The sequence below is a fragment of the Brassica napus genome, chromosome A9, assembly GCF_020379485.1.
Source record: "Brassica napus cultivar Da-Ae chromosome A9, Da-Ae, whole genome shotgun sequence".
Classification (NCBI taxonomy): Eukaryota; Viridiplantae; Streptophyta; class Magnoliopsida; order Brassicales; family Brassicaceae; genus Brassica; species Brassica napus.
The window spans coordinates 14554819-14571677 of record NC_063442.1 but is presented as its reverse complement, the minus strand read 5'-3'; the positions used below and the strand labels follow the sequence as shown (position 1 = coordinate 14571677).

At 34.1% G+C, this 16859-nt stretch overlaps 1 protein-coding gene across 1 annotated transcript; it reads right to left on the bottom strand.

Annotated features, from left to right (window-relative positions):
• Positions 1 to 2435: 2435 nt before the first annotated feature.
• Positions 2436 to 6347, bottom strand: LOC106366825 (transcription factor bHLH71). The gene is made up of 3 exons (XM_013806488.3): positions 5969 to 6347; positions 4936 to 5403; positions 2436 to 2692 (listed from the first exon to the last, which is right to left on the bottom strand). Exons 1-3 carry the CDS (start codon positions 6320 to 6322, stop codon positions 2549 to 2551), a joined length of 966 nt encoding a protein of 321 aa, XP_013661942.1. The 5' UTR covers positions 6323 to 6347; the 3' UTR covers positions 2436 to 2548.
• Between the last annotated feature and the right edge of the window lie 10512 nt (positions 6348 to 16859).

The following is a 16859-nucleotide window of genomic DNA, read 5'->3' as shown; positions in this document are numbered from 1 at the left end:
CACTTTAATCCTTTTATATGCAATTATATATGCAAATGCAATATATGTACACCTAATATGCAATCTAAATAATTAAAATGAGATAAAATTAGATGTTAGAAGTCATTAAAAGCACTAAATATCAGATATATCCATATGGGTGTTGGTTTTCGATTTGTAGTATATAACATTTATGATAGATCAATATTTTTAATTGTTTATAATTTGTTGGTTGTTCATATTGTGGTTAGATACTAAATTAATAAAAATAATATGTCATATAAATAATCTTCAATTAGTAAATTTAATTACATTTATTTGTTGATGTGTTTATTTATAAACTAAAAAAAATAATTAGCATGTATATTTATATTAACAAATTTACTTTTCAAAATAAAATATTTTACGTCAAATAAAATATTTTATATAAAATAAAATTCACTCCCGTTTTAATAAAATAGATTTATTAAATATACACATATGGGCTTGGATTATTGGAAAAGGTCCATTATGATATACCAATTTTTTTTCATAAAAAATGTCCCAATTTAATAACATTTATTAGGTTTGTTAAATTATTATTTTTAAAATCTGTTCTTATTTTTTTTTACATTCTTCTTATATTTGAATGGTTTTTAACTTGGTTTCATTATTTTTGGTTTGCCTAAATAATGTATTTGTTTTAAAAATCGATATAAAAATTTTGAACTTTATATTCAACTTTAAAACAAAATTTTTGTAGTAAAATTTAATAAAACAAACAAGTATACTCAAACTTCTAGAACTTTACAGTTTAATTTACCAAATAAACTAAATAAAAGCACAATAAAACAAAAACACAATCTCATAATTTATAAATGAAGGCTAATCACATTGACAAGATGCACTAATGTTAAACTTGAAAACATATGAATCTGTAACATCTTGAGTATACGCATTTGAATTTATCAAATTTTTGAAAGTTAAAAATATATGATTATGAAGAACAAACAGCCGCGCGGATGCGCGGGTCAAAAGCTAGTTTTCTTTATTCTGAAAGAAAAATGCTGAAAGATCGGCTATGTGATAAAATTAGAAAAAAATAAAAGAAAGAATAAAAAAGGAAGGGAGATTCAGAGAAAATGAGTGGCATCCCTTATATATTAAAGGAGAAGCATTGTAATAAATGCATTCACACTATAATAGACACGTGGCAGCCTCACAATGATTTGATAATAAATATGCTAACGCGTTCACACTATATTCATAAATGTGTTCACACTATATACTTTATATTTTTAATATAAAACTCATATGCATGGTTCCAATAAAACTTTAGATTTTTCATTTCGAATCAAAACAAATAACGAATCAAAATCTAAACTATATATATATATATTATTTTTATTGTTTACGGATAAAGTCAGGCAAAATATTTCTAAATTTTAATTCGATTCGTAATCCGTTTTGATTTGAACAAAAAAATATGGATATCCGTAACTCTAAATCAGTTACTAAAATACAATTAAAAAAAACAAATCACAAATTCCAATATTTTTAGGAACGAATATCAAATTTGATATTTTATATGCATATATATACATATATGTACAGAATTATATATATATATATATATATATATATATATATATATGTTATATATATTATAGTTTATATAAGTTTACAATATTTTATGAATTAAATTTATTATAATAGGTATTAAAGTTTAAAAAGTTAAATAATATTTTATTTTGTAATAAAATGTTATTATTAAATTTTTCAATTATTCTATAAATTTTATTTTATTTACAGATCAAATAGGATATTCTTTCAAATTCTAAATCATTTCGGTTATCAGAGTCACCGACTATCCATGTGGCTAAAGATTAAATCGACTTGAATGCCTCCAAATACCCAGATATTCGATCTGTGTCCACCTCTATTTACGAATACAATTGATTTTTCTTTATATGAAAAAAATTCACTAAAGTCAAGGCCTTTATAATTTTTAATTAATTTTAATTTTATCTTTCATGTATTATTTAGAACAAAAATGTCATTCAATATTAATTAACAATATCTTTATATATTTGTCATTTATTCTTATATACTTTTACATACATATACATGTGCACCTTAATGTGAGCACTTTCTAAGTATTTACCACCACTGAAGTATCTATTTTTTTTTTTGAAAGTTGAACTATTTTTTTTCTTAATGATTCTTTCACTACCGACCAAATTGTAGTGAAATGATTTGTCTTAATAATTTTTTTTTTCTTGATCTCTTATCCACTTACAAACTATGATATGAAACCATTGGTTCGACATGACGATTATCTAAAATTTATAACATGAAAATAAACAAATAATAGTAATTTTTGATTTTTACCAAAAAACTAAAAAATCAAACATTCTAACAAAACAACCCAAAATAAATATTAATTTAAAATAATGGTTATATTTTAGAAGATTAAAAACCAAAAAATAACTTAAAACCGAACCGATATCCAAATTAAACAGATTTAATGTGTTTTTATTAAAAATAACAAAACTAATAATCACATTCCGCGCAAGGTGCGGGTTATTACCTAGTTTGAGTGATTAAAAGGGAAACCAAAGGGTAATTCTGGTACTAATGAACAACAAAAAGGCTCCTCTTCAATGATACTTAGCATTTGATGAACTGCTCCTGCAATGTCATCTACTGAACTTAGCGGGCAACTGTCTTCCACCTTTCAAAATCCAAAAAATATGATATAATTTACAATTATCTCTAGAAAAATGACATCATGTAAAATTTGGAAGAAAAAAAATAATTATATTCACGTTGCAGTAATTGAACCTCTTTCTAGAGATGGGTGAAAATCCCTAGAAAAGGGCTCCGCTGAGTATGGTAATAAATATTTGACCAAATCTAGCTAAGAGGGTTATTTGTAAATAAATTCTCTGAATTTTGAAAATTTTGAGATTCTATTATTATTGATTTTTAGATTTCAAAATTTTTAGTAGAATCCATTGTTATTATTTTAAAAAATTTCAAAATTCATTCAAATCCATTGTTATTCAGAAAATTTACTTATTATTGATTCTCTAATTTTAACAAAATCTAGTGTTAATGTGAAATGAATTCTATTCATTTTTACTTTTAAGATTCATCTTTCAAAATATCATATGTAACCTTGTGATTTTCAAGATCCATGTGATAAAAAACTAGAAAACAAAAAAACTATTCTTACCAAATATCTATTGCACCTTAAATCCAAATTATATGTCCAAAACTATAATTCATTACATTTATATACTTTTACATTTTAGAATATATAAATATCTTTATAAATAATTATCATTTTTGAATATAAATATTAATAATTACATTAATAAATATTAGTAATTTAAAAATAGTTTCAAATTATTTTTTTTTGAATTTCAAAAAGAAACTTTGAGAGCCAAATCTTGGTTTACGCGAACAATCCGTAGTTTAGAAAATATTTTGGAAACAAAATTCAAAATTATAAAAATTATTAAAAAGTTTGAATTTGAAAACATATAATTCAAAATTATTAAAGAAAATTATTTATTCTTAATTTTTATTATTTTATTACTTTTATATATATAAAACAAGGGGTAAAATCATCTTTTGCCTTTCTGATGAAATTGTTTTTGGTCATTTTTCTCTTTGAATGTTCGTTTTGTTACAAAAACTTTTAAATGGCTATTTAAAAAAAAATTCCAATTTTGTATGTGTCACTATTATTTTTCTTTTTAATTTGAAAGAAAAAATAAATAATAATGCTATATGATTTAGAAAATAAATAAATTGTATATTTACTTTAAAAAAAGAATTATAAAAAATAGGTAATAGAAATTCATGAAAATCTATACTAATCCAAAAAATTTATGATCAAATTCATCAGTCAATGTTTATAAATTTTCACGATCCACATAACTCTTAAAATCTATCAGCTATTAAAATTCACAAACTCTATACAAATTCATTTCCCAATAACCCCTCCTAAGAGTTCGTACTTCGTAGACATTCATGTTCAGTGATTCTTCTCTCTGTTCTCTGACCGTTCATGCATGGGCATAAAAATCGAGAATCAAAAACCGAAGCTGAACCAAACCAAAAAGACCGAACACGAAACCGAACCAAAATTCAAAAATATCGAACGATTCCTATATTTTTATAACCGAAAAACCAAAACCGAACCAAAAACCGAATGGATACCCAAATATCTGAAATACAATTTATATATCTAAAAATAGTAATTATATATAGTATTAAAATTAAAAAATATTCTAAAATATTACTTATAAACCAAATTATCCAAATAATATTTATTTAAAAAATTTAAAATTGTATGAATTAACCTAAAAACTGAAATACCCGAACCGTTTTATCCAAAATATTAAAATTTATCCGGATTTCCCGATTTATTAATTTAAAAACCTGAAAAGATCTGTTTTCGACCACTTGGATATCTACAAATACCGGAAAACCGGAACCGAATCGGAACCAAAAGTTTATTGTATATTAGCCGGTTCTTATAATTGTTACCCAAATCGTACCGAAAACCGAAATAATCGAACCAAACCCCAACCGAATTTCATAGATAACCGAATGGTTCCTATATCTCTAGAACCGAATCAAAAACCGAATGCCCAGGCCTTCATGATGTGCTGTCGAGCTCTAATTCCATTACAGGTATCCTTCAAATAGTTATAGAATAAATCCGGTCTAGTCCGGTTTAGAGTTTATATATACGATGATGAAAGAGTTCTAATACCATATGCTGATATAGTGAAATAACACATGTATGTCCAAGGGTGATACATATTTACCAAAATACTTAAGAGTGAAGTAACACATGTATGCCCAAAAAAAAATTTAACCGAAATTCCACTAAATTTGTGTTGAACTAATTATGCTTAGTCCCGTTAAGTTCGGTTAAGATGATAGGGTTTTATTAAATACCTTAGTGCTGATGGAGTAGATAGCAAAAGTGTCCAATGTTGTTACACTGAGGTGAAGCACGGAGAGGGAGAGTGATTCTAAGGCAGCCATCAGCTTGGAAAGTTGTGGTGGCCCGGTGGTGGCCACCGTTATCCATCGGAAACCTCTTCTTCTCGACAAGATTTTTATGTTAGCATGAGTTTCGATTAGGGTCACTTCGAGATCTTCCATAGCGGTTCTCACGGAGCTTGTTGTGCCAACTTTATTCTCCTGGCTTGGGTCGTAAGAGTGGAGAAAGAAGTGTGAGAGGGATAGCGAACATGGTTTATGGCCATTCTCCTGTTCGCCGTAAGACTCTTGACTTGTTGAAGAACTAACCGTCTGGTTTGTTTGAGCCTTTTGAAGCTTTTGAGCTTCAAGAGATAGTAATTGTTGTTCAAGTTCTTTGATAAAATCTATGGCTCCACCAACTATTGAAGCTTGATCGCCCTTTCATTAAAAAATAAAAGCGCATAAAAATAATATGCATACAAGTAAATAATAGGCATATAACAACCAAAAATGAAAATTTAAACCTTAAAAAATCTCGCCATACAATTGATTCACAAAATCAAAGGTTTTATTCCCTTTCAAATAATTTTCCATAAATATTGAAACTCAATTAAAAATCTTACACCTTTTACAAGAATTAATTTTCATAAAATTAGAAACCAATAGAAATAAAAAAAATAAAAAACTTAAACCATGATTAACTTCAGTCTTAACTGGGATTTTTAACTTGTTCTTAACTTTTATTAGGTTTTAAATAAGAAAAAGTAAGAACCATCTCTTAAATAAGATATATAAAAGTCGTCTTTTAGTTGAAAAATGTAAAAAAAAAAACAAAAAACAAAAAAATGAGTTAACAATCCCGGCTAAAAGATAAGAGTTAAGGTTAATCATGCCCTTATAATGGGCTTTCCATAAAATTGAAACCTTTGTTGATATTCTAAGAAAATTTAAAATATATTTTTGAAAGCACAAGAAAATTTAATATATTATATTAGCAATTGACCTTCTGAGCAAAAGGCTGAGGCATGAGAGATCTTAAGGCAGAGAGATGTTGATTCATCTGTCTTCTTCGATTTCTTTCTACGGCGATGTGAGTGATTCGTTGATTCTCAGCTTCTTCTTCGTTTTTGCACACCCTAGGCTTCCTCCACTTCCGCTTCTTCCCACTTCTTGCCGGTGGTAGTTGCCGTGACGATGGTTCTTGATGAGATATCACTGGAACTGTGTTCTTGGAGACGATGATGTCATTTTCTAGCGGTGGCTCGAGATCGATGATGTCATTTTCTGAGGTTGGTGAAAGAGTCTCGGATAGAACAAAGTTTAAGAGACCGTTTGATGATAAAGCTTCCAGTGTCATTGCTTTTTAGGACGTTTCTTATTGAATTACTTAAGTGTCATTGATTATATAGCAACATTCCAAATCTTTAATTTTTTGCTTAAAAAAAGAAAATAGAGTTATAAAATTTTTTTGGGCAAACGACATTTTCAGAAAAATAAATGGAATGATTAAAAATAAAAAAAATTGTTGAATATATGAGACTATGAGTTTTCTAAGTTTGGACATGTGAGACATTATTTGATTTTGATTTTTGGTCGGTACTGTCATGTACTTCGGAAGGAAGCTTATCTCTGAAATTTGCTAATGACATATAATTCTGAAAAAAAATATTATCGTTTAAAAAAACGTTTATACATTTTTTTTTAAGTTTGTTTTGAAGTTGATGGAAAAACAAGCATATAATCACATAATCAGTATTAGGTTTTCACATATTTTTATCTGGTCGAAGACATAATCATTGTGGCTTCTTAATGAAAACCCTAAATTTTTTTTTTTGTCAACCCTAAATTTTAATCGGAAGAAATATGGAGATCATATGAATACTCATACAAGAAAAATAAACTTTTTTGAATGCCCTTAGTCAAAAAACAAAAAAGAAAAATAAACTTTAGAGAGATCAATTCATCAGATATATTCGTGGTAAGTTGTAAATTAAATGAGTTAGCTTGATATGATCGTAGTGATGAAACTATCATGAAAGTGACGCAAGGTATGTAATCGTCTTCCACAATCAAAGTGTATAAAATTCATATCTACACATACTCTTATGTATGTATATATTTGTATTTTTGATGATTGAGAAAATGACTAGTAGGAAGAAGAGAAATGGACCATCACTTGAAATTGTGGACCATCACTTCTTTAACATTTAGTTACCCTTACTATTACATTTAGTTACTACTTACTACCTTAGCCTCTCTGTAACGTATTACATTTTTAGAAGGCATGGTTCTTAAATAATTTATGAAATGTTGTTCTTACATATATGTTGTTATATTTGATAAAAAATAAAAACTCAATGATCTAAAGAGAGACTTGATAAGTATTCGATTGAAGAAGAAAACAAATGGAACCAAACCGGTTCGGTATTGGAATGAGTGCGTCGTGGGGACCGGACAGTAGCATACACATATATGGACAAATGAGAGCTGGAAGAAAGCAAAATTTCACATTCAAAATTTTTTTTTCTATGTATTTAATTCTTCGGTTGCATCTTAAATTTATTTCTTGAATAAACATCTCCACAAGATTTTTTTTCATTGATGATATTTAGAAAAGGGAGGAATAATTTTAACAACTGTAGGCTTATAATTAAAAAGGACTGTGCTTATACAGTCAGATTTGTTTGCACATTAGGACTTAAGAGGACCAACAAAACTATATACAGTAGAACATCTATAAATTAATACTCAATAAATTAATAATTTTTATAAATTAATAAATTTCGTCAGTCCCAACTTGGGCCGGCTCAAAATTTGATACAAATCGATAAAATAATAAGATAATATTTTTTTAATAAAATTCTATGTAAATATATGATCCCAATAAAATTATAAATTAATAATTTATATACATGCATATTTTATATAAGTAAGAACCTACTATTATATTATTTGTTTTATATTCACAATAGAATTATCTTTATATTTTTTTAACACTTAATAAAATTTTGATGAGATTTAGTAATATTATATCTAAAACCACATTTAAGTTCTATGCGATATATATTATATACACCAAATAATATAATATAATTAATATAAATGTGAAATTTCAAAAAATAACAATTAATGTCTATATACTAAAATCAAATATTTTTTATCTTAGAATAAATATATCTTAAAGTAAAAAATATAAATAAGGAAACTTTTGTAAATTAATATCTCTATAAATTAATAAAATTTCAAAGTCCCAACATTATTAATTTATAGAGGTTCTACTGTGTGAAGGTAAAAAACACAACCAGTGATTATAGAAATTTATTATCTATTTTCTATAAATTACTTTTAAGTTTAATCATCCGCAGTTTTTCTGCAGATATTATTAGATTCTCAGAAACAAAAACGTTAACTTTCACAAATCAGACAACTGAGGACATGTTTGATCCAAAAACAATGTTTATGCTGGTGATGTTTGTTGGAATCATACAATAAAAAATCTGAGGATAGGGATTAGATTCTTGAGGTTTATGAGAAATCTTGAAAGAATCAAATGAGAAATGAACATCAAAAAGAGTTTATTGATCAAAGATTGTATTATAAGAATGGTTTCTAGTGTAAAGTAAATCTAAGAATCCGTAAACCCTTTGTAAAAAGTGTTCTAGTCTAAAATGGAAAAAGAGATCCTCCTTTGATAAATAGAAGTATCTCTTTATTTATACAAAGAAAGAAAATAGGGCTTTATAGTAAAATGAGCCTAATTATTGTCTAATAGGTCTTGAGGAAGGATGTCAATCCACCCCCAACAGTACGCCCCCCAAATTCGTAGAGAGAGATGAAGTCGATCTCTATGAATTTTACGAATAGGGTTTATTAGACAATTAACTAGACACATTAATGCCTATGACGATTTAGACGAGTTTACTTTGAACTTGTGCCTGGTAAAATACAAGTTTTCTCTAAAATATTGCTTAGCGAAAGACAAGTTTACTGGATTCACCCTGTGACAAAGGCGAGTTTACTGAGAACTCGTGCCTAGTAGAAGGAGAGTTTATCTAAACTCATGCCTAGCCAAAGGCAAGTTTTTGTAAACTCGTGTCTAGCAATAAGCGAGTCGACTGCAAACTCGTGCCTAATAATAAACAAGTTCAATTTAAACTCGTGTCTAAAATACAAGTTTACCGAACTATTGCCGACCCGAAGTCTCGTGTCGAGATCGTGTGTGTCGAGCAAGTTGCTGGCGTGTATGTTCGTCAGGCTATGATAGCGTTGATGAACGCGCTGTGAGTTGCGAGGTCCGGTGATGAGCTCATGATTGGCGACGATGAAGTCCGCAAGAGTCGTGAAAACCGTGATCAAGTCGTCGCGAACTGCAAAGTGGGTCGCATATTCTTCATCTTCTCTGCTCCTTTAGTGTAAGGGAAGAATGCTCGGCTCCATTCTACTATACAGAGAAAATTAAATTCAATTAATTTGATCTTGTATTGAAAATGGGGTGCCGTGAGGCACAAGCAAACATGTCAACTATTAATATTGGTAATCATGTTTAATATCAACTTTACTAGCAAGATATTAAGTGAAGATTTTTTGTACTGCCGCAATGTATAAAGCAGTGTATCTGGTGTAAATAAAAAACTAATTAAATTAGAAAACTTATCTCGTCAGTTTTTGTGTCATGGCAACAACAACGAGGATGATGAACGTGGTCGTCAAGAATGGTGCTAAATAGAGGTGCTCATTTTCTCTGTCTCCCTCTATTTATCAATCGATCCATTCCCATCAGCAGAAGTTGATCTCTAGTTCTTGAAGAATAAAGTTAGTTGAGTTGGTTTGTTTCTTGTCATTGAAGTTAGTGTTTGATTCTAGTTTGAATAAGTCTAAGACTGTTGCTAAGTCTTAGGGATTAGAGTCGTAGTTGTGTCGTAGTTGTCCTGGTTTGTAGGAAACTACTAGTTAAAGAGTTGGAGTCTGTTTCGGTAGTTTGTTGTAGGTGTCTCAAGTCTATATAAGGCTTTGAGTATGAGACGTTTAATAACACAGAAAATTTCAGAAACCTTTATCTTATCTGCTCTGTTTTGGTGTGTCTGTTCTTACAAGTGGTATCAGAGCCTTTAACAAAGAGTGAAGATGAGTGAAAAGGAGAGATCGCTGAACATACCGAAGTTTGATGGAGACTATGAGCATTGGGCTATGCTCATGGAGAACCTGCTGCGATCAAAGGAATGGTGGGAGCTGATCGAGATCGGAATCACTCAACCAGAAAGAAACGTGATCCTGACAGGAGCTCAACGAACCGAGGCGGCAGAACAAAAAATCAAAGATCTGAAGGTGAAAAACTATCTCTTTGCATCCATTGACAAGACCATACTAAAGACGATAGCTAAGAAGGATACATCGAAGGAGATATGGGATTCCATGCGAACGAAATTCCAAGGAAACAAGAGGGTGCAGAGTGCTCAACTTCAAAGGTTGAGGAGAAACTTTGAACTGTTGGAGATGAAGGAGGAAGATACTATCACAGAGTATTTCTCCAGAGTGATGGTTGTGTCCAACGACATGAGAAACCTTGGAGAGGACATGCCGGACGCCAAGATAGTGGAGAAGATCTTGCGCACACTGGTGGAGAAATTTAACTATGTGGTTTGTGCAATTGAGGAATCAAAAGATATCAAGGAACTCTCTGTTGATGAGTTGCAGAGCTCCCTGCAGGTTCATGAGCAAAACCTGAGGAAAGGCGTGAAGGAGGAGCAAGCTCTGAAAGTGGAATATCAAGGAGGGAGAGGAAGAGGAAACTCTTCCGGTAGAGGATGGTATCAAGGACGCGGTGGCAGAGGAAGAGGCCGTGGGAGTACGAGCTTCAAGAAGGACACAGTGGAGTGTTACAAGTGCCACAAACTAGGACACTTCAAGTATGAGTGTCCAGAATGGGAGAAAGGGGCGAATTATGCTGAAGAAGAAGAAGAAGACATGGTGCTGATGGCTCATGTGGAGTCAATCAAAGCTGACGATGAGCAAGTCTGGTTCTTGGATAGTGGTTGCAGTAACCACATGTGCGGCTCCAGGGAGTGGTTCATCGAATTTGATGGAACCTACAGACAGAATGTGAAGCTGGGAGACGATAGGAGGTTGATGGTAGAAGGAAAAGGAGATCTTCGACTTAAGATCAACGGTCTGACACAAGTCGTCACCTCAGTGTACTTCGTACCGGGTCTGAAAAGCAACCTGTTGAGCATGGGGCAGCTCCAACAGAAAGGGTTAAGGATCATCATTGAAGACGACACATGTGAGGTATGGCATAAGCAACAACAAAAACTGATCATGCACTCAAGTATGTCAAAGAACAGGATGTTTATCATACTTGCATCGGTGAAAGAAAAGAGAGAAGATGTGGACTCAAGTTGCCTGCAAGTCACAGCCGAGAACATGAGCGAGCTATGGCATAAGAGATTTGGGCACTTGAGCTACAGAGGTATCCAAATGCTGGCTGAGAAAGGGATGGTTGAAGGCTTGAGTAAAGCTGTGGGTGAAGGAAGTTTCGAAGCCGTGTGTGAGGTGTGTATGAAAGGAAAACAAAACCGTGAGAATATAGCAAAGAAAAGCACATGGAGAGAAAGCAGAGGACTCGAGCTGGTTCATACTGACATCTGTGGTCCAATCACGCCAACTTCAGAAGGAGGAAGGAGATATTTGATCAATTTCATAGATGATTACAGCAGAAAGTGCTGGACCTTCTTCTTGGCAGAGAAGTCTGAAGCCTTCAAGACCTTTAAGGATTGGAAAACAATGGTGGAGAAGGAGATTGGAGAACCCTTGGCGTGCTTAAGATCAGACAGAGGCGGTGAGTACAACTCCTTGATGTTCCAGGAGTTTTGTAGAGAGAATGGAATCAGGAGACAACTGACTGCTGCCTATACTCCGCAACAGAACGGAGTAGCTGAGAGGAAGAACAGAAGCATCATGAACATGACTAGATGCATGTTGATTGGTATGGGAGTACCAAGACGGTTCTGGCCAGAAGCTGCCTCCTATGCAGTACACATTCTGAACAGAAGCCCAGCTGCAATCCTTGGAGATATCACACCGGGAGAGAAATGGAGTAAACAAAAACCATCAGTGGAACATCTCAAGGTCTTCGGCTGTGTGGCGTATGCGCTGGTGCCGTATGAACGACGCATAAAACTGGATGAGAAGAGTAAGAGGTGTGTAATGTTTGGGATGAGCAAAGAATCCAAGGCTTATCGCCTTTATGATCCAGAGACGAAAAAAATTGTGACAAGCAGAGATGTCAAATTCGATGAAGAGAAGAGTTGGAACTGGGAAGAGACAAAGGAAAATGAAGGCTTATCTGTAGAGGGTCTGGGGAGCGACTCTGAAGAAGGAGAGGAAGTCACTCACAATGGAAACCAGACAGAAGAAGACAACGTGGAGGAGCAGGGAGGAGATGTAGAAGTGCAAACTGAAGAGAACAACAACGGGCATGCTCGTGAAAGAGGAGCAAGGATTAGACAAACACCTGTCTGGATGAAGGACTATGTAACTGATGGAGTGAAACTAGTCATTCAAGAAGAGGGGGAAGAGGTTATGGCTCTATTCCTTGCAGCAGAAGATCCTGAAAAATATGAAGATGCAGCATAACATGAAGTGTGGAGAAGGGCGATGGAAGCTGAGATCAAGTCCATTGAGGAGAACAACACTTGGGAACTTGTAGAGCTGCCTGATGAAGCCAAAGTCATTGGAGTTAAGTGGGTTTTTAAAACCAAGTTCAATGAGAAAGGAGAGATCGAGAAGTTCAAAGCGAGACTTGTAGCTAAGGGATATCATCAGACTCAAGGTGTTGATTTTCATGAAGTATTTGCTCCAGTTGCAAGATGGGATACCATAAGAACACTACTTGCGTTTGCAGCACAAAGAGGCTGGGAGGTCTTTCAACTCGACGTAAAGAGTGCGTTTCTGCACGGTGAACTAAATGAAGAAGTCTTTGTGGAGCAGCCACTGGGTTTCGAGGTCAGAGAAGCTGCAAACAAGGTCTACAAGTTGAGAAAGGCACTCTATGGCTTAAGGCAAGCTCCTAGGGCCTGGTATAGCCGGATAGAAGGATATTTCATGAAGGAAGGGTTCAAAAAGTGCTACTGTGAGCATACACTCTTCGTGAAGGTTAAGGAGGGAAGCATATTGATTGTAAGTCTCTATGTTGATGATTTGATTTACACAGGAAACTCGTACGAGTTGCTGAATGAGTTCAAAGAATCCATGAAGAAAGAGTTTGCAATGACTGATTTGGGAAAAATGAAGTTTTTTCTTGGAGTTGAAGTTGTACAGGATGAGCAAGGGATCTTTATCACTCAGAAGAAGTATGCAGAAGACGTCCTGATGAAGTTTGAAATGAGTGAGTGTAACTTTGTCAAGAATCCCATGATTCCTGGACAGAAACTGACTAAGAAAGGCGCTGGTTCAGCTATTGATCCTACACGGTTCAAGCAACTGGTTGGGAGTCTCAGATATCTAACCGCAACAAGACCTGACTTGATGTTCTCAGTCAATTTGGTCAGTCGCTATATGGAAGAGCCCAAAGAGGAACACCTACTAGCCGCTAAGAGGATCTTAAGGTATGTACAAGGAACAAGCTCCTTCGGAATCAGATACAGGCGAGGAGAAGAACAAGAGCTTGTTGGGTATGTTGACAGTGACTATGCTGGAGATCTTGATGATAGGAAGAGTACGTCCGGATATGTGTTCATGTTAGGAGGAGGAGCTGTATCATGGGCGTCCAAGAAGCAACCCATTGTGACGTTATCAACAACAGAAGCTGAGTTTGTTGCAGCATCCTATGGAGCGTGCCAAGCAATGTGGCAGAGGAACATACTAGAAGAGATAGGGTTGGCTCAAAGGGAAGGAACGATGGTCTACTGTGACAATAGCTCCACGATCAAGCTCTCAAAGAATCCTGTTCTACACGGTCGCAGTAAGCACATTCACGTAAGGTTTCACTTCCTACGTGATCTGGTGAATGAAGGAGTAATCAACCTTGAGTTCTGTCCTACATCAGAGCAGTTTGCAGACATCATGACAAAGGCAGTGAAACTTGAGGTCTTTGAGAAGCTGAGGAAGAAGTTGGGAGTATGCACGAGAGAAGAGTAAACTGGAAAGAAAGCATTCCAGTTTAGGGGAGGATATGAAGAATAAAGTTAGTTGAGTTGGTTTGTTTCTTGTCATTGAAGTTAGTGTTTGATTCTAGTTTGAATAAGTCTAAGACTGTTGCTAAGTCTTAGGGATTAGAGTCGTAGTTGTGTCGTAGTTGTCCTGGTTTGTAGGAAACTACTAGTTGAAGAGTTGGAGTCTGTTTCGGTAGTTTGTTGTAGGTGTCTCAAGTCTATATAAGGCTTTGAGTATGAGACGTTTAATAACACAGAAAATTTCAGAAACCTTTATCTTATCTGCTCTGTTTTGGTGTGTCTGTTCTTACAGTTCTGTCGCACCACTTCTGCTGAGAAGAATCCGCAACAGAGTGGAGACGTTTCTGCAATGTCGCAACGCGTTCATAGCTTCTGACAAATCCGCAAAGTTGTTGCTGGATAAGGACAGTAACAGAAGAGACTTCATGTTCTTGGATTGCTGGTGAACTCGCTTTTGGCCAAACTCAAGATCTTCATCTTGGAGCAGTGGCCGAGAGAATCAGGAAGAGGTCCAGAGAAACACAGACTCATCAGAACTTTCCATACTTAAGGTTGCTGATCATGCATTGCTGCCGTAACGTGGAGATCTCTTAAGGCAACTCGTCTTTGAGGTGGTCATGAGATAGATCATGTAGTCTCAGCCCACTCAACTCGCTTAAAGAACCTGTTCCTTAATGCTGAGATGCATGTGTTCTTGCCCCAAAAAGAGTAGAGGAAGTAAGCTAACAGAGTCACATTCGATGCGCATAAGTGTCCTCTAGCGGGTGACTGAGTCAGAGCCCATCTCGAGAGGTTGAAGCTTGCACGAGCTAAGGAAGCAACCGGACCTCCATCGTACCAATCAAAAGCGAGAAAGTCTCTGGCTTTACCTGAAGCAGAGCAAGCTAGGGCTGATTTCTCAACGAGAGTGACAGAGACTCTTCTCTTGGCGAGGAAACTTAACTGTACAGACGCCGATAATGCCTCCGCCGCTTAGGTTCTTCGCCATTGGGTTTGATGACTTGGAGCAGATGGCCACTGTTTGTGTGTGGCTCTCTGTCCTCGGAGGGATGTATCAATCGCCATATCTCATCTCTGATTTGATTTGTGGGTCGAAAGGTTGAACCTTTTCTAGAGAGACTCTTCGCGATGTCACCCAGTCTGGAGAGCTTGAGGTAAAACGTCACGTTCCTGTCGATGCACTGACAAGACTCATGAGCTGTTTCGATAATGGAAGAGGAAAGAGTCGATCTTGGTTCTTCTCTTCTCTTTTTTTTTTGTGTGTGTAGAAACCTACTTGAATGATCATCATAGATCTAGGATTCTCCCAAGATTGATATGCTTTGAAGATAGTTCTCCTTAGCCCCCTTTCTGTAGTACCAACTGTTTGATCCAAAAACGGCTTTTATGCTGATGATGTTTATTGGAACCATACAATAAAAAAAATCTGAAGATAAGAATTAGATTCTTGAAGTTTATGAGAAATCTTGAAATAATCAAATGAGAAATGAATATTAAAAATAGTTTATTGATCAAAGAATGTATTATAAGAATCGTTTCTAGTGTAAAGTAAATCTAAGAATCCATAAACCCTTTGTAAGAAGTGCTCTAGTCTAAAATAGAAGGAGAGATTCTCCTTTGATAAATAGAGGTATCTTTTTATTTATACAAAGAAAAAAGCTAAGGCTACAGAGTAAAATAAGCCTAATTTATTGTCTAATGGGTCTTGAGGAAGGATGTAAATCCACCTCCAACAGAACAGAAAATCTAACATAGCCGTTTATGTTAAAGTAAAATTAGGCTGGGTTCGATTTTATATTTTGGGATAACCGGGTCTTCTAAACTGTACGACCATTTGTAAATTTCATGTATGCTAAAGTACTAAACACTTAATAAACCAGTCTCTATTTATTAGTTAATCCCATCTGCTAATTTCATTGACAAGCAACAATGTCTGTTTGCTTCCTCCAAGTTCCAACGAATGTAGTTTTCACTTAAAGATTCTTGTGAATGTTTTCATACCCAGAAAACGTGTCTACTCTAATCTGACTCGTAGCAACAATAAACAAACAAGTGTTTAAAATCTCTGAAAGCATCCATCTCTAAACATGCAACATATTTTTGTACTTGTGTATTTTTTTTGGCCGCTGTCCATTTTAACAAATCAAGTTTTATCAGATAAGACGTTTTTCTGAACATAACTTCCATCTGGCCGTTTCTGATCTATATGAAAGAAAAAAGTATCTTTGATCCTAGCTTATTTCGCTAATGAGTCTGTCCGGCCATTCTTGCTAATGGGAATGTGGAGCAAGCTCATGCTCTCAAAATTATCATGTAGATTCCAGAACGCATCAATCTCCGAAGCAAAGACTAGCCAGTCCATCGGGCTCGTAATCATATCTACTAGATCTGGGCAATCCGGTTTCAAAACAGACCAAAGAAATCATCATGTCTCTCATGCATGAATCTGCACATAGTAATCCTTCAATCTTAGTGCATAAGGCCGAGAGATTTCTGTTGCATGCACATAGTCCGAATGATTCAGTACCCATTTGATTCTTAAGACTCTACCTAGGTCACTAACATTGCTATTATGGATTCATGAAGCATTGATTTTTTTCGCCAATATTCTGCTTCAAAGGAAGCAAGTGTATCTATATAAAGAGATTAAGATAAGTGTGTGTGAATTTACCAAGTCCAAGAAAAAGAAAGACAAGAACAACAAAGACGACGAAGAGCATAAAC

Coding starts and splice junctions, on each gene's coding strand:
- LOC106366825 (XM_013806488.3), bottom strand. CDS start 6,322: ATGACACTGGAAGCTTTATCATCAAACGGTCTCTTAAACTTTGTTCTA. Junction 5,404..5,968: donor CTCAGCCTTTTGCTCAGAAG/GTCAATTGCTAA, acceptor TTTTAATGAAAG/GGCGATCAAGCTTCAATAGT. Junction 2,693..4,935: donor TCTACTCCATCAGCACTAAG/GTATTTAATAAA, acceptor GGATTTTGAAAG/GTGGAAGACAGTTGCCCGCT.